The 24,366-nt window shown below is 50.3% G+C and overlaps 1 protein-coding gene across 2 annotated transcripts in view; it reads right to left on the minus strand.

Moving 5' to 3' along the window:
* DAPK2 (death associated protein kinase 2) overlaps window positions 1-24,366 on the minus strand; it is a 191,919-nt gene that overhangs the window by 101,822 nt on the left and 65,731 nt on the right. For both annotated transcript variants that reach the window (XM_063926550.1, XM_063926549.1), the window contains exon 2: window positions 12,971-13,070. In XM_063926550.1, the coding sequence (XP_063782620.1) occupies window positions 12,971-13,032 (62 nt within the window). In that variant the 5' untranslated portion in view covers window positions 13,033-13,070. The remainder of the gene's footprint in view (window positions 1-12,970; window positions 13,071-24,366) is intronic.

A 24,366-nucleotide genomic window follows, 5' to 3' on the forward strand; every position in this document is an offset into this window, starting at 1 on the left:
TCAACAGGTACCTTCAAAGTGGCCGTATCCTAAGACGGCAGTGCCACCTTTTTTGACAAACGTGTGAGCGCCTTATCCACCCTAGGGGATATCTCCCAGCGTAACTTATCCTCTGGCGGGAAAGGGTACGCCATCAGTAACTTTTTAGAAATTACCAGTTTCTTATCGGGGGAACCCACGCTTTTTCACACTTCATTCACACATTTGATGGGGGAACAAAACACTGCCTGCTTTATCTCCCCAAACATAAAACCCTTTTTTAGTGGTACTTGGGTTAATGTCAGAAATGTGTAACACATTTTTTATTGCCGGGATCATGTAACGGATGTTCCTAGTGGATTGTGTATATGTCTCAACCTCGTCGACACTGGAGTCAGACTCCGTGTCGACATCTGTGTCTGCCATCTGAGGGAGCGGGCGTTTTTGAGCCCCTGATGGCCTTTGAGACGCCTGGGCAGGCGCGGGCTGAGAAGCCGGCTGTCCCATAGCTGTTACGTCATCCAGCCTTTTATGTAAGGAGTTGACACTGTCGGTTTATACCTTCCACCTATCCATCCACTCTGGTGTCGGCCCCACAGGGGGCGACATCACACTTATCGGCATCTGCTCTGCCACCACATAAGCCTCCTCATCAAATGTGTCGACACAGCCGTACCGACACACCGCACACACACAGGGAATGCTCTGACTGAGGACAGGACCCCACACAGCCCTTTGGGGAGACAGAGAGAGAGTATGCCAGCACACACCAGAGCGCTATATAATTTAGGGATTAACACTATATTGAGTGACTTTTTCCCAATAGCTGCTTGTATATACAATATTGCGCCTAAATTTAGTGCCCCCCCTCTCTTTTTAACCCTTTGAGCCTGCAAACTACAGGGGAGAGCCTGGGGAGCTGTCTTCCAGCTGCACTGTGAAGAGAAAATGGCGCCAGTGTGCTGAGAGAGATAGCTCCGCCCCTTTTTCGCTGACTTTTCTCCCGTTTTTTATGGATTCTGGCAGGGGTATTTATCACATATATAGCCTCTGGGGCTATATATTGTGATATATTTGCCAGCCAAGGTGTTTTTATTGCTGCTCAGGGCGCCCCCCCCCAGCGCCCTGCACCCTCAGTGACCGGAGTGTGAAGTGTGCATGAGGAGCAATGGCGCACAGCTGCAGTGCTGTGCGCTACCTTGGTGAAGACTGATGTCTTCTGCCGCCGATTTTCCGGACCTCTTCTTGCTTCTGGCTCTGTAAGGGGGACGGCGGCGCGGCTCCGGGAACGAACACCAAGGCCAGTTCCATGCGGTCGATCCCTCTGGAGCTAATGGTGTCCAGTAGCCTAAGAAGCCCAAGCTAGCTGCAAGCAGGTAGGTTCGCTTCTTCTCCCCTTAGTCCCTCGATGCAGTGAGCCTGTTGCCAGCAGGTCTCACTGTAAAATAAAAAACCTAAAATAAACTTTCTTTCTAGGAGCTCAGGAGAGCCACTAGTGTGCATCCAGCTCGGCCGGTCACAGAAATCTAACTGAGGCTTGGAGGAGGGTCATAGTGGGAGGAGCCAGTGCACACCAGGTAGTCTAAAAGCTTTCTTTTAGTTGTGCCCAGTCTCCTGCGGAGCCGCTATTCCCCATGGTCCTTACGGAGTTCCCAGCATCCACTAGGACGTCAGAGAAAAGACGACTTACCCGCAGTCGCGGTAGAAACCAGGTCAGCAAAGCCGTCCCTAAACAAGACGTTACCTTTGAAGGGTAAAGATTCCATAGCTCTCTTGGAATCGGCATCAGCATTCCATTGATGGATCCACAGCGCCCTCCTGGCCGAAATCGACATGGTATTGGCTCTTGATCCCAAGAGACCAACATCCCTCGCCGCATCCTTCAGGTAATTTGCAGTGTCCTTGATATAACCAAGAGTCAAAAGAACAGTATCTTTATCAAGGGTATCCATATCAGCAGCTAAATTTTCAGCCCATTTAGCAATAGCACTACTCACCCATACCGACGCCACAGCAGGTCTGAGCAATGCACCCGTATTAGCGAAAATGGACTTCAGAGACGTCTCCAGCTTGAGATCCGCCGGATCCTTGAGAGCTGCCGTGTCAGGTGACGGAAGCGCCACCTTCTTAGACAAACGAGATAGAGCTTTGTCAAGATTTGGAGAAGCCTCCCATTTTTCCCTGTCAACAGAGGGGAAAGGATACGCCATGTAAATCCTCTTGGGAATCTGCCACCTCTTGTCTGGCGACTCCCAAGCGTTTTCACAAAGAGTATTCATTTCATGAGAGGGGGGAAATTGCACCTCAGGTTTTTTCTCTTTGAACAAGCAAATCCTTGTTTCCTGCACCGCAGGTTCATCAGAAATGCGTAAAACATCCTTTATAGCCACAATCATGTACTGAATACTCTTAACTAATCGTGGAAGTAAAGCAGCCTCAGTGAAATCGACCTCGGAATCAGAATCCGTGTCGGTATCAGTAGCTACCACTTGATTAAACGGCCGCTTTTTTGACCCCAATGGGGTCTGCACCTGAGTCAAAGCATCCTCCATGGATTTTTTCCACACCTGTGTCTGTGACTCAGATTTATCTAACCTCTTTGACAAAGAAGCCACATTTGTATTAATTATATTTAACAATGTAAGCAAATCAGGTGTCGGCTGCGCCGACAGAGCCAACTCCAGACCTGCATCTGCCCCCCCTCCCCCCCCCCAATAACCTCCTCCGGTGAATAACATTCAGCCTCAGACATGTCGACACGGAGTGTCGACCACCCGACACACACACACACACACACAATGTCTCAGCTAGGGGACAGGCCCACAAGGAAGCCTGGATAGAGAAACACAGAGGGAGTATGCCAGCTCACACCCCAGCGCCCATATATCCCACCAAAGCGTATATGTGAAAGTGCCGCTGGAAAAATCACTAATATGCACCACCAAACTGTGCCCCCCCCCCCCGATCAGTTCCCCGTTACTTTCAGTGGAGCTTGGAGGTCCCGGGCCAGCGTCTCCTGCAGCCGCGTGTGGAGGAGAAATGGCGCCTGTGAGCCGCGCGGCTAAGCTCCACCCATTCCCGACGCGCTTCAGCCCGCCAAATTTGAAAATTAAAATGCCGGCGGGGGTCTGAAAAACGATGCCGAGGCACCGTTAAGGCTTCTACCGGCTCCCAGACCTCAGTAACTGCTGCCCAGGGCGCCCCCCCCCAGCGCCCTGCACCCTGTGAGTGCCGGTGGAGAAGTGTGTGGGAGCATGGAGCGCAGCGCTACCGCTGCGCTGTACCTCGTTACTGAAGTCTTCTGTCGTCCTGAAGTCTTCTGCCTTCTGCATACTTACCCGGCTTCTGTCTTCTGTTTTCTGTGAGGGGGGTGACGGCGCGGCTCCGGGAACAAGCAGCCAGGCGCACCAAGTGATCGAACCCTCTGGAGCTAATGGTGTCCAGTAGCCAAAGAAGCAGAGCCCTTAAACTAAGTAAAAGTAGGTCAGACTTCTCTCCTCTCAGTCCCTCGCTGCAGGGAGCCTGTAGCCAGCAGGTCTCCCTGAAAATATCTGTGCATAGAACTTTTGTTGCAATAGTGATGCAAATCCAACGTATATTAGGCACAAAACTATGCAGTGGGGCGCATGGAGTGGCTTAGTCACAAAGTCTGTAGCACTCCAAATAGCCTCAAATAGATCTGAGGACAGCAGTATGTGGGCATATCAGTTTATTATGTCAGTCCCAGTGACAGGCTCACTCACAGCCACACACCTCTCCTGACATGTATGTACTGCCTGGCGACTACCTGACCTTGTCCTTAACACTTACTGATGTTTTTGTTTCATAAGTGTGCTGCCCACTTCTTCCCACTAATCTGTCCATGGCCAACGCAGTGAGAGTGAGAGGCCAAGCCAATGAGATGCAAAGTGGAGCAGCTGTACGTGTGCAATATGTGAGGAGGATTTTTGGTGAATTACCATTGAATCCCTTTCTCTTAAGCAGGCTGTGGGACACTGGACCATGGGATTGCAGATTGGGGCTGGAGCTGGCACCTAAACTAAAGTGTAGCTTTAACACTATGCTCCTCCCCCTGCAACCTCAGCATGACAGTACTACTTTAACCACTTAACTGACGATTTATTTCGCAAAAAAAAAAGCTCCAAAATTGTCAGGTTTTTTTTTATGAGTGAATTAGGTGAAGGACATGATTTTAGTAAAAAAAAAAAAAAAAAAAAAAAAAAATATATATATATATATATATATATATACCCCACCCCAAACATCGAAACATTGACCGGGAATATTGTGACCATCGGAACATCGGGAACATCGCGGCTTTCATCGCAGCACTCCCTTAACAAACGTCTGAACTTCAGGCAGTGAAGCCAGTTCTTTTTGAAAGAAAATAGACAGGGCCGAAATCTGGACTTTAATGGATTCCAATTTTAGGCCCATAGTCACTCCTGACTGCAGGAAGTGCAGAAATCGACCCAGCTGAAATTCTTCTGTTGGGGCCTTCATAGCCTCACACCAAGCAACATATTATCGCCATATGCGGTGATAATGTTTTGCTGTCACATCCTTCCTAGCTTTTATCAGCGAAGGAATGACTTCAACCGGAATGCCCTTTTCCATTAGGATCCGGCGTTCAACCGCCATGCCGTCAAACGCAGCCGCGGTAAGTCTTGGAACAGACAGGGCCCCTGCTGTAGCAGGTCCTGTCTGAGAGGCAGAGGCCAAGGGTCCTCTGAGATCATTTCTTGTAGTTCCGGGCACCAAGTCCTTCTTGGCCAATCCGGAACGATGAGTATAGTTCTTACTCCTCTCTTTCTTATTATCCTCAGTGCCTTTGGTATGAGAGGAAGAGGAGGGACCACATAAACCGACTGGTACACCCACGGTGTCACTAGAGCGTCCACAGCTATCGCCTGAGGGTCCCTTGACCTGGCGCAATATCTTTTTAGCTTTTTGTTGAGGCGGGACGCCATCATGTCCACCTGTGGCCTTTCCCAACGATTTACAATCAGCTGGAAGACTTCTGGATGAAGTCCCCCCTCTCCCGGGTGGAGGTCGTGCCTGCTGAGGAAGTCTGCTTCCCAGTTGTCCACTCCCGGAATGAACACTGCTGACAGTGCTATCACATGATTTTCCGCCCATCGGAGAATCCTTGTGGCTTCTGCCATCGCCATCCTGCTTCTTGTGCCGCCCTGTCGGTTTACATGGACGACCGCCGTGATGTTGTCTGACTGAATCAGCACCCGCTGGTTTTGAAGCAGGGGTTTTGCCTGACTTAGGGCATCGTAAATGGCCCTTAGATCCAGAATGTTTATGTGTAGGGAAGCTTCCTGACTCGACCATTGTCCTTGGAAGTTTCTTCCCTGAGTGACTGCCCCCCAACCTCGGAGGCTTGCATCCGTGGTCACCAGGACCCAGTCCTGTATGCCGAATCTGCGGCCCTCGAGTAGATGAGCACTCTGCAGCCACCACAGCAGAGACACCCTGGCCCTCGGGGACAGGGTGATCAGCCGATGCATCTGAAGATGCGATCCGGACCACTTGTCTAACAGATCCCACTGAAAGATCCGTGCATGGAACCTGCCGAATGGAATTGCCTCGTAAGAAGCTACCATCTTTCCCAGGACTCGCGTGCAGTGATGCACCGACACCTGTTTTGGTTTTAGGAGGTCTCTGACCAGAGATGACAACTCCTTGGCCTTCTCCTCCGGGAGAAACACCTTCTTCTGTTCTGTGTCCAGAATCATACCCAGGAACAGCAGACGCGTCGTAGGAACCAGCTGCGACTTCGGGATATTCAGAATCCAGCCGTGCTGTTGTAGTACTTCCTGAGATAGTGCTACTCCAACCAACAACTGCTCCCTGGACCTCGCCTTTATAAGGAGATCGTCCAAGTACGGGATAATTATAACTCCCTTCTTTCGAAGGAGTATCATCATTTCGGCCATTACTTTGGTAAATACTCTCGGTGCCGTGGACAGACCAAACGGCAACGTCTGGAATTGGTAATGGCAGTCCTGTACCACAAAATGGAGGTACACCTGGTGAGGTGGGTAAATGGGGACATGTAGGTAAGCATCCTTGATGTCCAGTGATACCATGTAATCCCCCTCTTCCAGGCTTGCAATAACCGCCCTGAGCGATTCCATTTTGAACTTGAACTTCCTTATATAAGTGTTCAAGGATTTCAAATTTAGAATGGGTCTCAGCGAACCGTCTGGTTTCGGTACCACAAACATTGTGGAATAGTAACCCCGTCCCTGTTGAAGGAGGGGAACTTTTATTATCACCTGCTGGAGGTACAGCTTGTGAATTGCCGCCAGTACTACCTCTCTGTCCTGGGGAGTAGCTGGCAAGGCTGATTTGAGGTAACGGCGAGGGGGAGACGTCTCGAATTCCAGCTTGTATCCCTGAGATACCACTTGTAGAACCCAGAGATCCACCTGTGAGCGAACCCACCGGTCGCTGAAGTTCCGGAGACGGGCCCCCACCGCACCTGGCTCCACCAGTGGAGCCCCAGCGTCATGCGGTGGACTTAGTGGAAGCAGGGGAGGATTTTTGTTCTTGGGAACTGGCTGTATGGTGCAGCTTTTTCCCTCTACCCCTGCCTCTGGGCAGAAAGGACGCGCCTTTAACCCGCTTGCCTTTCTGGGGCCGAAAGGACTGTACCTGATAATACAGTGCTTTCTTAGGCTGTGAGGGAACCTGAGGTAAAAATGTCGACTTCCCAGCTGTTGCTGTGGAAACGAGGTCCGAGAGACCATCCCCAAACAATTCCTCACCCTTGTAGGGCAAAACCTCCATGTGCCTTTTAGAATCCGCATCACCTGTCCACTGCCGAGTCCATAATACTCTCCTGGCAGAAATGGACATTGCATTAATTCTAGATGCCAGCCGGCAAATATCCCTCTGTGCATCTCTCATATATAAGACGACGTCTTTAATATGCTCTATGGTTAGCAAAATCGTATCCCTGTCGAGGGTATCAATATTTTCTGACAGGGTATCGGACCAAGCTGCTGCAGCACTATACATCCAAGCTGAAGCAATTGCAGGTCTCAGTATAGTACCTGAGTGTGTATATATAGACTTCAGGATAGCCTCCTGCTTTCTATCCGCAGGCTCCTTTAAGGCGGCCGTATCCTGAGACGGCAGTGCCACCTTTTTTGACAAGCGTGTGAGCGCCTTATCCACCCTCGGGGATGTCTCCCAACGTAACCTGTCCTCTGGCGGGAAAGGGTACGCCATCAGTAACTTTTTAGAAATCACTAGTTTCTTATCGGGGGAAGCCCACGCTTCTTCACACACTTCATTCAACTCATCTGATGGGGGAAAAACCACTGGTTGCTTTTTCTCCCCAAACATAATACCCTTTTTAGTGGTACCTGGGTTAATGTCAGAAATGTGCAATACATTTTTCATTGCCGTAATCATGCAACGGATGGCCCTAGTGGAATGTACATTAGTCTCGTCCTCGTCGACACTGGAGTCAGACTCTGTGTCGACATCTGTGTCTGCCATCTGAGGTAGCAGGCGTTTTTGAGCCCCTGATGGCCTTTGAGACGCCTGGGCAGGCACTGGCTGAGAAGCCGGCTGTCCCACAGCTGTTATGTCATCAAACCTTTTATGCAAGGAGTTGACACTGTCGTGTAAAACCTTCCACATATCCATCCACTCTGGTGTCGACCCCGCAGGGGGTGACATCACATTTATCGGCACCTGCTCCGCCTCCACATAAGCCTCCTCATCAAACATGTCGACACAGCCGTACCGACACACCGCACACACACAGGGAATGCTCTGACTGAGGACAGGACCCCACAAAGTCCTTTGGGGAGACAGAGAGAGAGTATGCCAGCACACACCACAGCGCTATATAATCAGCGATTTACACTAACACAAAGTGATTTTTCCCTATAGCTGCTTTACATATACAGTTTGCGCCTAAATTTAGTGCCCCCCCTCTCTTTTTTACCCTTTGAGCCTGGAAACTGCAGTGGAGAGCCTGGGGAGCTGTCTTCCAGCGGAGCTGTGAAGAGGAAATGGCGCCAGTGTGCTGAGGGAGATAGCCCCGCCCCCTTCTCGGCGGACTTCTCCCGCTCTTATATTTATATTATAGCGGGGGATTTTTGCACATATATAGTTTTTTAGACTATATTATGTGCTGTTTGCCAATGTAAGGTACTCTAATTGCAGCCCAGGGCGCCCCCCCCCCCCCCCCCCCAGCGCCTTGCACCCATCAGTGACCGGAGTATGTGGTGTGCATAGGGAGCAATGGCGCACAGCTGCAGTGCTGTGCGCTACCTTAATGAAGACCAGAGTCTTCAGCCGCCGATTTCCAGGATTTTCTTCTTGCTTCTGGCTCTGCAAGGGGGACGGCGGCGCGGCTCCGGGACCGGACGACCGAGGCTGGGCCTGTGTTCGATCCCTCTGGAGCTAATGGTGTCCAGTAGCCTAAAAGCCCAAGCTAGCTGCAAGCAGGTAGGTTCGCTTCTCTCCCCTAAGTCCCTCGTAGCAGTGAGTCTGTTGCCAGCAGATCTCACTGAAAATAAAAAACCTAACAAATACTTTCTTTACTAGAAGCTCAGGAGAGCCCCTAGAGTGCATCCAGCTCTGGCCGGGCACAGATTCTAACTGAGGTCTAGAGGAGGGGCATAGAGGGAGGAGCCAGTGCACACCAGATGTAGTACCTAATCTTTTCTTAAGAATGCCCAGTCTCCTGCGGAGCCCGTCTATTCCCCATGGTCCTTACGGAGTATCCAGCATCCACTAGGACGTCAGAGAAATCAGGATATTTGCTTCTCATGAAATGCTGCTTATTAAGATACTGTATGATCTATTTTATTTTTTTAATTAAGTGTTTTTAATTTTATTTTTACAGAACAACAGACGTGACCTTGAAAAATTCCCTGCCACCGCGTGACACCACAGGTGGGACAGTGCCCAAAAAACAGGACTGTCCTGCAAAAATCGGGACAGTTGGGAGGTATGACTTATGGTCCTCTACACTGTCACACACTAACCTCAAGTCTGTTGGCTGCACATGTTCCAGAGCCGTCAGCTGATCTGATTCCCTCTACTGAAACATAGAAACATAGAATTTGTCGGCAGATAAGAACCACTTGGCCCATCTAGTCTGCCCCTTTTTTTTTTTTTTTAATATTATTTTTATCTCTAACCTTATTTGATCCTTATTTCTTTGTAAGGATATCCTTATGTCTATCCCATGCATGTTTAAATTGCTCTACTGTCTTAGCCTCTACCACCTCTGATGGGAGGCTATTCCACTTGTCCACTACCCTTTCTGTGAAATAATTTTTCCGCAAATTTCCCCTGAACCTCCCCCCCTCCAGTCTCAGTGCATGTCCTCGTGTCCTATTACTTCTCTTCATTTGGAGAATGTTTCCCTCCTGGACTTTGTTAAAACCCTTGATATATTTGAAAGTTTCTATCATGTCCCCCCTTTCCCTTCTCTGCTCCAAACTATACATATTGAGATTTCTTAGTCTTTCTGGGTATGTTTTGTGATGTAGGCCATGCACCATTTTAGTTGCCCTCCTTTGTACAGTTTCTAATGTATTAATATCCTTTTGAAGATATGGCCTCCAGAACTGAATACAGTATTCTAGATGAGGCCGTACCAATGACCTATACAGTGGCATTATTACTTCTTTCTTTCTGCTGCTGATTCCTCTCCCAATGCAGCCAAGCATCTGACTAGCCTTCCTCATTGCCTTGTTACATTGCTTACCTGCCTTTAAGTCATCTGAAATAGTGACTCCTAGATCCCTTTCCTCCTCAGTAGTTTCCAGTATAGTGCCATTAATACTGTATTTAGCTTTAGGATTTTTGAGACCCAAGTGCATGATTTTGCATTTTTTGGCATTAAACTGTAATTGCCAGACTCTTGACCATTCCTCTAGTCTACCTCTAGTCTACTGCACTTAGGATTCCCTCCACTGCGCTTAGGATTCTATTTACTAAGCCTTGGATGGAGATAAAGTGGACGGAGATAAAGTACCAGCCAATTGGCTCCTAACTGATATGTCACAGGCTGGGTTTGAAAAATGACAGTTAGGAGCTGATTAGCTGGTACTTTATCTCCATCCACTTTACTCTAGGCTTAATAAATAGACCCCTTAGTCTACAAGTACGCTCCCGCTGTATTCTTTTCAGCCTCACACGTGATCTGTCACCGATGGAAGCACGTCCATCCAAGGACTCTCTCCCCAGAGTCCTCCTCCTTCCTCAAACAACAGCATTCCTCTCCATTATCCCATGTGCTCTCTTTCTCTCCTTCATCCTTTAGTTCTGTGCACATCGAGATACAACCAATGCATTGTCTGCTCAAGTCCAGGGATTTACATGTAACATATCCAGGCATGTATATTGAATCATAACTTGTATTTCTCTTATCACACATCAAATTATTCAACGCAGTTAATGTAACTACAGTAGTAGAAGTGGAAGTTCAGAAGCAGAGTATTTTGTTCCAGGTAGAATATGTTGGATGCTCTGCAATTTGCATTCAACTTTCAACTGCATTCACCAATGATTGATTTACATTGGATTACTATTGGAAGTTGTTGGCATTTTCTGGTGAAAACCAGCATGAGAAAGCTACTACGAATATAGATTATTTTGTTTAGAAATAAATGTTTGCATACAATTTATAAAGGTTATACGATGAGGTTTTGTTAATAAGGTAACAGCAACGTTAAGTGCAAACATATTTAACCTTTTAGGTTAGGGACACAGGACAAATATGTGTACACCCCTATAATGTGGCCACACATTATAGGGGTGTGCCAAAGCGCACACCATGTCGGAGCAGCAGTGAATGGGACATGCCTCTTGGGACAGATTCCTCAAAAGTTAACAGTCCTGCATATACCAGTAGAATTTGGAATTAGGTATTATTTTGTTCTTGGCAGCTAGAGTTTTTGTAAAGGTGAATTGGCAAGTCTAGAACAAAGGTGCATATACTGTATGCTTCCCTATCCAGTTACATCCCCTCTGTACAGTCCACATAACCTCACATTTTGTCTTCCAACATTGCTGGGTGATCATATCATACAACCCACTAAGAACCTAGCAATCTGGTGGACCATTATGCAATAGGTAGCATCTATCCTTGTGTATCAATGCCTGTTTCCCTATAGATTGTAAGCTTGCGAGCAGGGCCTTCCTACCTCTATGTCTGTCTGTCTTTGCCCAGTTTTGTTCTATAACTGTTGTTCTAATTGTAAAGCGCAACGGAATATGCTGCGCTATATAAGAAACTGCTAATAAATAAATAAATAAATATGTCTACAGTATTAGGAGGCATGTATTTTTTTGGGATCTCAAACCCTAGTGGAAAATAAGCACTGATAATGATGAACAGTAGCTGCTTCTGTTTGGTTGAGCATGTCTTGTTCCCTTCCACAGTATATAAATTATGTCACAAACCTGTGCTGTGGAGGATTCTGGATTCATGTATTATCAACTAGTATTAACACTACCAGAAACAGGAACAAATGCACCGGTGGCATTCACCATGGAGCACTGCAAGGGGGCATGGTCTTTGTTGTGCCCAGTACACAAGTTGCGGCCTCCTACACTGGTCCTAGCATGATAGGCTGGTAAAAGATAACATTGGGTAGTGTCAATAAGCCAAGTTCTGGAGCACAGGGAGAATGCTATAGCCACAGGTGAATAGCTGATAGTCACAATCAAGCCTGTGTCATACAGTGTTAGGCAGAGAACAGTCAGGACTGGCTTAACAGCATTGTAGGCCCTGGGTAAAGCAATGCATTGGGGCCTCTACCCACCCATTCATGGGAATAAATAAAATAAAAAATCATAATTTACCCCTTCTGCGGTCCTGCTCCATCTCCTCACATGTTACCCTACAGTGAATGGCTGTAAGCACTCTAATTGGTGAATAGCTCCAGCCATCCACCAATCAGCATGCTGATAGCCATTTACTGTCTGGTTGCAGGCTGGGAGGCAGTTAGAGAATGTTGCACTCTGATAGTGTGTAATCCACAATCAGAGCAGCTGGGCAGCATTCTCTACCTGCCTCCCAAGAAGTTCCAGAGGCACCAAGCTTGCAGGTCAGATGTCCCCCAGCTCAGCCCGCTCCTGCTCAAAGGCTCCTAGAATTATGGGGCCCTGGGCAACTGCTCAGTATGGCCAATATGTTAAAATGGGCCTGAGAACAGTCACTTGGAAGCCAACTGATGAGGTCTTGGAATCTACAGGGATATTGCGCCATACTGCTGTCAGAGTGAGGTTGGTTGGATAACAAATCTGGTAATGTATGGGAGCAAACGACAATCTATTATTTGCTTCCAAATACTGGAAAATGAATGCTCAGACAAGATGGTAAAATCAAACAGATTTAACAGATTTAACCTATTCATTTGTTTTCCAGTGTTTGGGAGCAAATGATCAAGTGTCATTTGCTCCCATACATTACCAGATTTTTCATTACAACCAGCCATCAAGTTGGCTGGTTGAAAGATAATCTATAGATGTGTGGCCAGATTTAGAGATGAATTATCATGTTCTACATCAGTCCAGTATTCTCAACTGGTTGTTTTATAGTTATTATTAATGCATAATTATCGAATCATCTGATTGGGTCAGTCCGCTCATCACTAGTAATTATCTCTCCTGCTCCCTTAAAGGTGAATTTCTCAAACATTACCTGTTGCGAGTACTTTAACAATCAGCACTGAAAAAGCCTGGTTTACATGTAGCATAGCACAATACAATTATGTATGCAACAACACAGAGCAATGCAAGGGGACCTGTATAAAGCAAATTGGTAGCTCCACAAATGATTACATCGCCCCCCAGTTGATCTAGGGATCCATAGGCTGGTACTTTATTTTACATTTTAATTTCATGTTTAAAGGTGATCTTTAGTCACTGTTATAGCACTGATATACACAAGCAGCTGCACTATGTCAGCATTATCAATAATATTATAGTAGCATCATGTTACCTTCCCAGCTCATCTGCTATGACGTACAGATCTTCTACCTTCTGCTGTTTGAATACAGCCATACTAGGTCTTCACATCAGAGGAACTTCATTTGAGAGAGCTGCGGAAAAACATGATTTTAGTCGAGGAACGGTGCAGATAAAAACTATGTATGAACACTTCAAACTAGAATAGTATTTCTGCATCTATACTGTATATGTCTCCCAATTAGCACAGAACAGTACAGGATTCCAGTAGATTGTTCAGTAGGATGTACATTTTATGAGGCAGAAAGAGAATCTTGCACTGAGTATATTGAGTAAAGGCTTACCCCGAGTTTCTTATCATTGGTATAAACTTGAATGCCACTGACAGGCACATACAGGTCTCATGTTTCCATACAACCACTTGAAGAACATCACGTTACTTCATATTTACATCACTGAGTGTCAGGTTGATCATGAAGCTAACGGTTCATATGAGGTAATCCTAGTAGACAGATAACTGCAGACACTCCCAAAATAAGCAATGTTACACGTGGGCCGTCCCTGTTTAATGAGTACTGCAAGAGAAGCACTGGGAGAATAGTGATATATTATATATTGTTTAAGTAAAAAGTTTAAGTAAATTTTAGGACATGTTGGAAAGTTGTCTTTGCAATGTGTTCAGCTTAGTGCTAGTTAAAGGGAGTGAAGGGAGGAGAGTGGTTGGCTTTAATTATCTTGGACCAGTTCTGGTCTATTAGCCTTTGCTTATCAGTATTTGTAGTACTTAGAATGTGCACCTGCATTTTTCTTTTTTCTGCGTGGCACTACTAGCCTCCCAACCAGGTAAATAAATGAATAACCTGCTGCAGCTGTGCGTCAGTAATACACTGTGCACTACATGGGCCTCTCTACCTGGCGGAAATCAGGGAAGTTAATCCTGAGAGAGGATGCGGGGAGGCTGTTGGCATGCTGACCGCTGTGATCCTGACTGCCAGGATTTCGTGACCAACCCCCTGAAAGACAACTTTGAAGTTTACAATCTGGACGATATTGGCCTGATGGTATGCAATATCGTTCACATCACCTAGTGTGTATGCACTATGGGGGTTATTTAGGCTGCATCGCAATTTCACTGTTGAAAGCGCCAGTGCGCAGATCCCGTCCTATGTGTACGCAGCCCGGTCAATTCGGTCGCATTGGCTGCAAATGCCTCTGCCTGATTGACAGGTAGAGGCTTCGTTGGACAGGACGGGACGGGGCGATGGACCATTGCGGGGGTGGGTGGCGTGGGGAAAACGGTGGCGTGTCGGATTCGTTTTTTGGAGTGTCTGCGTGATGTCACACGCAGCTTCTCCGAAGAAAAATATGGTGGCGTGCACCTGGATCGTCCAACTAAATTGCAGTCGCAGCCGCTGGGCAAAACGTTCTGCATGCAGGGTGGCCTTGCCCTGTGATGGGCGGCCCCCAGCATGCGAAAGAAAGGATTGCAGAATCTACAATCCAACCTGAATAACCCCCTATATTGTGTACGATGCACACTCCTGTGGGTAGTATGTGGCATCGCCCGTTGGACCTACATGCCAAATGCAGCATGGCTAACCCCGTTGCTCCCGACATCGGCAAGTGTGTATGCACTTGCTGATGTCGGCTCCCATCGCTAGCGACGTCACATTTCTACTTGTGACTGATGGGGGGGGGTGACTCGGCTGAAATGAGCACTCTCATACACTCGTGACAACAGAATTGCAGGGCCATACAGAATTGGCTCTAAATACGCATGTTTTCAGACTTACATTTTGCTGTCAGAAACAGGGCCGGTGCAAGCCAACCCTTGTGGTGACAATGGATATCAAATGAGAATATGTATTTAGGGCCCCCTTTAATGAAACATTACCACTTTAGCACTAGCTAAAAGGGTTACAGTATGTCCTCTTTTCAGTATAGTAAGTTTAAGATTACCACTGTTTGTCACTGTACTGCTTACAGCATCTATAGGTGTAGATAGCAATACGATCCCCATTGTTAGCAATGGAGACCCAGCAACAGCCCTTCCAGCTTCAGAGAAGCCTGCTAAGTATTGTCACATCCCCAACGGCTGAAAGTGTCATGTGCATGACACAATACTCTGTCGCTGGCAGCTGAGGAGGGGGACATCGCTGGACCTCGCAAAAGAGGAAAGTAATGTTATATACCAGTGGCATATTCCTTATTATCACTGAGGTACTAAACAAAATATGCCACTGATAATAAGGTTATTTCCATGTGGAAGCAATTACACCTGGCTATCATTGCTCAGCTCCAATACTAACTATAGGCACCTGTACAGTATGTTTGCGGTTTTGCAGGAGATCCTCCTGAAATTCTGCTTTAAGGAGAGAGAATTGACTGCATAGGAAAGGAATGAGTTAAACATCTTGTGAGGGGTGGACCTAGCTGTGAGGAAAGTACAGCCTTTGGAAAAAGGGGACGGTTTAATATATATAGGGAAGGCTAGGCCATTTTGCTCTCTCTTGTTGGTGAATTGCCTTGGGGTGAGTGCTGCATAGCAGAGTCTCCCCCTTTGATTGTCAGTTAACTAAAATTGCATTTTCAAGCTTTCCCTTCATTACACCTGCTTGGGCCATGGCTTCCTCTCGCCCTCGCCGTTCCGCCGGGACCCCTGCTAGGTACCGCATACCGGGCGGTGGAGCTGGGCCCGAGGACGGGCTGGCTAGCCCGGGGGACGGCGTCCCGTCCCCCGGGGACTGCACGGGCTCTGGCGGGGTCACGGAGCGGCAGATGCGGTCATCCATGCCGCTGGGGGCCGGGCCGGCTTTGCCGGCCGGGCGCGGGCGGCGGGGAGGGACGGGGGCTCAGACAGGCCGCCCGGGGGTGGAAGGGCAGCAGCTCTCACCTCCGGCCGCGGCGAGTGACACAGCAGTGACGGGCGCTCGCGTGCGCGCCGCGGTGGGCGCCCGCCGATGGAGCCACAGGAGCCCCGGTCTCTTCCCCATCGTCAGGGCAGCACGGCGGTGCCAGGCGAGGGGGGGGGACCAGGCGGGAGGCGGCGGTTAGCCGGACGCGGCCCTTCGCGGGGCCTCGTCCGTCGGATACAGCAGGTGCGGTGGACGGAGGCTTGTCGGCGGGAAGAGGCGGGTCGCGCGCACGGGGTGCGCGCGCGCCCGCGCTTGCAGCAGGCGGCGCCGTGCGCGCACAGCGGCGCCGCTAGTCTCCTCGTCTCCCCAGCTCACTCCCCTGCAGCCGGAGTCCGGCGGGGAGAGGGGGAGGAGGAGGGACAGGGAATGGATGGTGGTCAGCAGGGCTGCACAGAACAACAGAAGCTCTTGCCGCGGGGCCACCCCAGCAGGCGGAAGTAGCTCCGGCCTGCGGGGGGAGGGTGCCCGCGGGGAGGGGGAGAGTGATGGCGGCGCTGGTTCTGACGGGCGGCCGCATGAGGAGAGCGGACCGTGGTGGCGGACCGGGCCGCTGGCGGTCAGGGGCGCTGCCGGTTCCCCACCGGGCCAGACAGGGCGCAGGGCGTCGGGGCACCGGTCGGCGCCTGTCGGGCGTCGGGTGAGCCGGCGCGCGCCGACGCCGGCTGAGGAACCCACGGGGGACGACGACATGTTCTGGGGGGGTCAGGACCCCTCCGGAACACTGGCGTCGGCCCTGGCCACGGTGGTGGCGGCTTTGGGGCCGCTGGCCGCTGCCGCGTCCCCGGGGGAGGCGCACAGTCCCGGCACGCCGGCTGTGTCAGGCGGGTCCGGGGCGCGGGCGGTGTCGGCAGCGCAGCGGGTTGCTCGCGCCTGCCGGGAGCTCGGGTCGGCCGGGGCGCAGCTGCAGCATAGTGCCGGGCGGGACGAACAGGGGCGTGTAGCGGGTACGCCTGCCCCCCGGAGTGCTGGGTATGCGCCGCGACTGCTTTCCGGGTCCTTTGCTCCGTTTTCCTCTGCAGGTGAGCGCGGAGAGAGGGAGATGACGGACACCGAGGATGAGGATGTCGGGTTTGCCACGCCGGAGGATTTCGTGTCTGAGCATTCGACGGCATCAGGTGAGGTGGAGCAATCGGGGTCGGGCTCTTACACGCGCTCTAGTTCTAGCTGCTCTTCCTCTTCTTCCTCTTCCTCTTCTCTGTCGTCGCCTGCGTCCGAAGTCAGTAGTACGACTAGGGCGAAGAAGCGTGCGACGAAATTCGCCAAGAGGGCGGTGGGTCAGCAGGAAAGGCGGAAGAGGCGCAAGCGGCTTAGCGAGGACGCTCGCAGGGCCAAGAAGCGCCGCGATTTGCCCGGGGTTGTCCGCTGCGACTACACTGCCGTGATGCGGGGGCTGAGGGACAGCTGCCGTAGGAAGATCCGCAGGGGGGGACTACGTCGATGTGTTCGTCTTGACAAAGGACGCGAAGAAGGACTATAAGTCGGCAGCAGCAAAGAAGGGCATCGGGGCCGAGGCCTTTCGTACCTTCGACAACTGTCTGGCTGGCTTTCGGGTCTTCGCGGCTTGTTACCTAGAAGATAGGCCGGACGAGCACATGAACATCATTCGGTACCTGCATCTCATACACGATATGCAGCGCACATCGTCGGGCACTGAGTAGCGTAGGTATGATGAGGAATTTCGGGAGAAGCAGGACGGGTTGCAGGTCATGGACTTTGGGTGCAAGGACGTGGAAGTCTGGCTCAAAGTCACTCGGGCTTCGCAACAGGCTAAGGAGCCCCGGAACGCGGGGGCGGACGGGCACCGCGCAGGGTCGTCCGCCCAAGGGTCTGGCGCGGACGGCGGATCGGCCAAGACAGGTAGGTCGGCCGTCCGTGCAGGGGGGCAAGCCACCGCAAAAGGAAAATGCTTCGCGTTTAACAACGCGGCCTGTTCCTTCGGCAAGCAGTGTCGTTTTCGACATTCGTGCTTGCAATGTGGCGGTTCCCACCCAGCCTCCTCCTGCTTTAAAGGCAGTCGTCAGGGTGCCCGGGGTAAGCAAACTTACCCAAGACCGGGCGCGGGCGGGAGCGCTCCGCAGAGCTCCAACGCCAATTAATTTGGATACGATGGGCAAGTGGTTGGATTGGTATCCAAATAGGGCGGATGCGAAATTTCTGTTTTCCGGTTTTCGTTTTGGTTTTCGCTTGCCTGTTGCGAGCGAGGTGTCGGTTCGGGCCCAGCGGAACCTCCAGTCTGCCCGAGCCTTGCCGTTGGTGCTGCGGGAGAAAGTGGATAAGGAGATCAGGTTGGGCAGGATAGAGGGACCGTTTATCTCACCCCGGTGGATGGTTTGGTCATCTCCCCAGTGGGGGTGGTTCCCAAGAAGACTCCAGGCACTTTTAGGCTCATTCAGCATCTTTCTTACCCGTCGGGGGCGTCGGTCAATGACGCGATACCGCCGGCTCATTGCTCGGTGGTGTATCAGTCGTTTGACGAGGCATTGGAGCTGGTCCGCAGTTACGGGACTGGGGCCCTCATGGCTAAGATTAATGTTGAGTCCGCTTTTCGGTTGCTGCCGTTACATCCGGACTCGTTCCGTTTTATGGGTTTTCGGATTGGAGCGGAGTATTTCATCGACAAATGTTTGCCGATGGGATGTTCCGTTTCATGCTCGTTTTTCGAACGGTTTAGCACGTTTCTACATTGGTGCGTGGAGTCTTCGTCAGGGGGTCACGGGGTCGCCCATTACCTCGATGATTTCCTGTGTGCGGGTCCAGCAAATTCACCGCGGTGCGGCGACTTGCTTTTCAGCATCCGAGCTCTGTTTTGCAACTTCGCCGTTCCCGTGGCCGAGGATAAAACAGAGGGACCGGTCTCCTGTTTGTCATTTTTGGGGATTGAAATTGACACGGTGGCGGGATCGTGTCGACTGCCTCGGGACAAGGTGGTGAAGCTCCGCGACGCTATTTGCCGGTTCGAGGGGTCGCGTAAAGTCACGCTACGGCTGGCGCAGTCCTTGCTGGGCATGTTGAACTTTGCTTGTCGGGTAATCCCGATGGGCAGGGTTTTCTGCCGGAAGCTAGAAAGGGGCGACTGCGGGGTGTGCCAGACCACACCATTTCGTACGCCTGTCCTCCGAGATTAAGAGGGATTTGGCCGTATGGGCCTCGTTCCTGGAGGACTTCAACGGGGTGTGTATATGGCAGGCACCAACGGTCGACAGCGCTAGGTTGCAGCTGTTCACCGACGCAGCAGGTGCCTCTGGATTCGGTTGCTATCTGGAGGGATCTTGGTGCGCGGCATCGTGGCCGGCTGAATGGCATCGCGAAGGTTTAACTAAGGACCTCTTGCTTCTTGAGCTTTTCCCCATTATGGTGGCGCTGGAGGTCTGGGGCGATCGGCTGGCCCATCGCAGCATCTTGTTTAGATGTGACAATCTGGGCGTGGTGCATGCGATAAATAACCAGAGGGCGAAGTCGCTGGTGGTTCTGAGGGTGCTGGGGCAGTTGCTATTGACATGCCTGCGTAGGAACGTGTGGTTCCGCGCGCAGCATGTGCCTGGTCTGGAGAACGGAATTGCCGACGCATTGTCGCGAGGGCAGTGGGAAAGGTTTTGTTTGTTGGCACCCGAGGCCGACGAGCATGGTTTTCATTATCCCGGTTATGTCTGGCAGGTGATCGGGCCGGACTGGAGGGTCTAGCGTTGCGGTCAGTCGCGCCAACCACGCTGAAGGCCTACGGGCAAGCTTGGAGAGAGTGGGAGGAGTTTGTTCGAGGACGAAATCAACAAGGTAAGAGCGGGCATCGGATGATGCTTTCTTTTATTTGGCAGCTTTACGTTTCGGGTAGGTCCAGAGCGGTGGTATCCCGGTACTTGGCTGGTATTTCGTTTTTCAGCAAAATCAAGGGCGTCCCTGACGTGACGAAAAGTGGGATTCTGCTGAAGGCGATGAAAGGATGGGCGCGCGTCGCGCCGGCGCCGCCTGACAAGAGGCGGCCCATTGATGTGGCCTTGCTGCCGGCTGTCATCAGGGCGGTTGGAGGTATCGCGTCGTCCATGTTTGAGTCGCTGTTGTTCAGTTTGGCGTTCTCAATGGCTTACCACGGGGCCTTTAGGGTTTCGGAATTGGTAGCGCCTACTAAGCGAGCAGATTCGCGCATGCTTGTCGGGGACGTGGTGGTGGGTGAGAGGTCCTTGCTATGCAGATTGCGTCGCTCTAAGACGGACCAAGTGGGGAGAGGTCGATGGGTCACCTTGGTTCCGGCACTTGAGGAGAGCATTTGCCCAGTAAGCTTGGCAGTGCAATATGAGGCAGTACGGCCCGAAGGTCGGGGGTCATGGCTGCTGCATTATGACGGGCTGCCGGTGACGAAATATCAATTTCGTTGGATGCTGGGTCGCTGTCTGGCGAGCTTGGGCCTTCCACCCGCTGCTTTCGGGACACATTCCTTCCGCATAGGGGCTGCGACGTCGGCTGCGGCGGCGGGATTTTCCATGGCTGAAATCCAGGCGGTGGGGCGATGGAAGTCGTCAAGTTACAGACGATATATTCGCCCCGTTGCATGAGATGTTGGCTTGCGCGTGGTGTCTTGTTTAATTATAGTTGTTATAATCATGTTGTTACAGTTCAGTACGTTCTTGTATTGTGCGTTTGTTTGTCTTCCCGTTTTTCCTACTCAGGGATTAGCCACTCGCCATTGCTGGCAGGAGCCGGCAGCGGGGGTCTGGAGTTCTTTTGCGATTTTTTGCCTGACTTGACGGACTGAATTCTAATCCACAATTCGGCTGATCAGTTCTAATCAAAGTCCCTCAGCAGGTTTTCACGCTTTCACCTCCAGCTGAGTTCTTACATGTTTTTTCCCTTTTTATACCCCCCCCCCCCGTTTATTTTCTTATTTTAAGTTGATTTTTCCCATTGTGTGTTTATGTCCGCTTCAAATTGGCTAGAAGCTTGTGCAGATCGGCTAGGCCGTGACTTCTGCAATAAACGAAAACTCAATTTTTTCTTTTGGCAGATCCTTCAGGTTAAATGCATTTAATAAATAATGGATAGATAATTAGTAACCAATTTTACCCCCTTTTCCTCCTCTTCAGGATGGTTTGAAGATGACTTGACTATTTGGGTGGTTGGCCACTCTTATGTCTATTGGGCCGCCAAGTTTTTGGCCTCGGAGGGGGCTCAGATGTTCCCTAGGGCTCAGGGAGTTCGTTGGCTTGGTTAGCGAGGAATGATGTGGAAAGATCTGAGGAGTAGACTAGTCAGTCAGGCCGGCAAGCATGGAGTCCCTAGGGTGCTGGTTGTCCATCTAGGTGGCAACGACCTGGGGAAGAGGACATCTTTGGAGTTGCGGTGGGCCATGATACAGGATCTGGCAAGTGTGGCCGCAGCATGGACCAATTGCGTATTGGTGTTCTCCTTGATGGTGCCAAGGTTGAGTTGGCGAGGTGTGGCGGACGGTCGCCTGATTGATGAGGCCAGAAAGAAGGTGAATGGGGCGGTGGCGAAGTGGGTGTTGTCCCACGGAGGCAAAGTAGTTCGCCACCCTAGGATTCGGTTCCGAGACAGTCACCTTTTTTGGCCTGATGGTGTGCATCTATCCAATGAGGGGATGATGCTTTTCCTGGAGGATCTGTGTCTAGTGTTGCAGGAGTTAGGGTGAGGTTATGGTGGCGGTGCGAAGACTCTGGGGAAGAGTCTTTCGCTGTTGGCGGAAAAGAACGGCAGTTTGTAGTTGTATGGTAAGCTGTAGTGATTTACAGTTTGGTGTGGTTTAGGTGCACTCACCTCCATCGACTTATTGGCCGCTCGACCACCCGTCCGGGAGGCAGCGGCAGGGCACCCATCAGGGTGGGTAGTCACTGTGGGGGTTGAGTTGTCACCTATTACCGATTTTGATAGTTTGTAGTTAAATTAGGATGTTTTCGAATTTTAGCATTTTAAGGTTAGCGTTAGTTTAATAGAGCCGTTCTTTTTTCTGCCACCATATGCCGGCTGAATCGGTATCTTAACAAAGTTTTAATTTACAGGTTTGCTATGGTTAGGGTCAAATAAATAGCTAGCAATTTTTCTGCCAAATTCAAGTCTCCGTGTCTTTATTTCTTGGTATTAGAGGTAACGATTGCTTTACTTTGAATGAAGGGGTCCACCAAATATCACTAGGATGTTTACAGTTCCAAAGCAATGTACTCAGTCATATGGAAACAGCAGGTAATGGGCCTAATTCAGAGTTGATCGCAGCAGCAAATTTGTTAGCAGTTGGGCAAAACCATGGGCACTGCAGGGGGGCAGATATAACATGTGCAGAAAGAGTTAGATTTGGGTGTGGTGAGTTCAAACTGAAATCTAAATTGCAGTGTAAAAATAAAGCAGCCAGTATTTTCCCTGCACAGAAACAAAATAACCCACCCAAATCTAACTCTCTCTGCAAATGTTATATCTGCCCCCCTGCAGTGCACATGGGCCCCCATTCCGAGTTGATCGCTCGCTAGCTGCTTTTAGCAGCATTGCAAACGCTAGGCCGCCGCCCTCTGGGAGTGTATCTTAAGGTGTGTACAAACGGTAAGATATTTTCTTCCGATTCTGACTATATAGTCAGAATCGGAAGAAAATATAGTGCAGATCGCAAGGTGACAGTCACCTTGCGATCCCGATCCGATGCCGATGCGCGGCCCCGCGCGGTCGGCATCGGAAGAAAAAATAGGCTGTGCAGGCAAGTCAATCCTGACTATCTCTATAGAAGAGATAGTCAGGATTGAAATCGCACATAGCCAGCATCGCAAGCACAGTTATTATGTGCTTGCGATACTGGCTAAGTGCCGACCCGGCCCCCTGTCGCACGGTGAGAATCGGATAAGTCCGAATCTCACCGTGTGTATGCACCCTTAGCTTAGCAGAATAGCGAACGAAAGAGTAGCAGAACTGCTATTAAATATTTTCTTGCAGTTTCTGAGTAGCTCCAGATTGCGATGCTAGATTGCGATCAGCTCAGTCCGTTTAGTTCCTGGTTTGACGTCACAAACACGCCCTGCGTTCGGTCTGCCACTCCCCCGTTTCTCCAGACACTCCCGCGTTTTTCCCTGACACGCCTGCGTTTTTTAGCACACTCCCTGAAAACGCTCAGTTACCAACCAGAAACGCCCCTTTCTTGTCAATCATTCACCGATCAGCAGTGCGACTGAAAAGCGTTGCTCGAACACCAGCAAATCTACTAAGTTTTGTGTTAAATAACTTAGCGCATGTGCTCTGCGTACCATGCGCAGTTAGCAACAAATCGCAGCATAGCGAAAATCGGCAACGAGCGAACAACTCGGAATGACCCCCATGGTATTGCCCAACTGCTAACAAATTTGCTGCTGCGATCAACTCTGAATTACCCCCAATAAGCAGATGTTCTGCAGGCTGTGTGACATTTCTGAAGGTTTCTGCTTTATCATTAGCAGGTGATCTCCTTCTACGAGCCCAGTTACACATGCGTAAACATGTGTGTTTTGAAAAAAATAAGAATTTACTTACCGATAATTCTATTTCTCGTAGTCCGTAGTGGATGCTGGGAACTCCGTAAGGACCATGGGGAATAGCGGCTCCGCAGGAGACTGGGCACAAAAGTAAAGCTTTAGGACTACCTGGTGTGCAATGGCTCCTCCCCCTATGACCCTCCTCCAAGCCTCAGTTAGGATACTGTGCCCGGACGAGCGTACACAATAAGGAAGGATTTTGAATCCCGGGTAAGACTCATACCAGCCACACCAATCACACCGTACAACCTGTGATCTGAACCCAGTTAACAGCATGATAACAGAGGAGCCTCTGAAAAGATGGCTCACAACAATAATAACCCGATTTTTGTAACAATAACTATGTACAAGTATTGCAGACAATCCGCACTTGGGATGGGCGCCCAGCATCCACTACGGACTACGAGAAATAGAATTATCGGTAAGTAAATTCTTATTTTCTCTGACGTCCTAGTGGATGCTGGGAACTCCGTAAGGACCATGGGGATTATACCAAAGCTCCCAAACGGGCGGGAGAGTGCGGATGACTCTGCAGCACCGAATGAGAGAACTCTAGGTCCTCCTCAGCCAGGGTATCAAATTTGTAGAATTTAGCAAACGTGTTTGCCCCTGACCAAGTAGCTGCTCGGCAAAGTTGTAAAGCCGAGACCCCTCGGGCAGCCGCCCAAGATGAGCCCACCTTCCTTGTGGAATGGGCTTTTACAGATTTTGGCTGTGGCAGGCCTGCCACAGAATGTGCAAGCTGAATTGTACTACAAATCCAACGAGCAATAGTCTGCTTAGAAGCAGGAGCACCCAGCTTGTTGGGTGCATACAGGATAAACAGCGAGTCAGATTTTCTGACTCCAGCCGTCCTGGAAACATATATTTTCAGGGCCCTGACTACGTCCAGCAACTTGGAGTCCTCCAAGTCCCTAGTAGCCGCAGGTACCACAATAGGCTGGTTCAAGTGAAACGCTGAAACCACCTTAGGGAGAAATTGAGGACGGGTCCTCAATTCTGCCCTGTCCGTATGAAAA

Source organism: Pseudophryne corroboree, chromosome 6 (assembly GCF_028390025.1).
Source record: "Pseudophryne corroboree isolate aPseCor3 chromosome 6, aPseCor3.hap2, whole genome shotgun sequence".
Lineage (NCBI taxonomy): Eukaryota > Metazoa > Chordata > Amphibia > Anura > Myobatrachidae > Pseudophryne > Pseudophryne corroboree.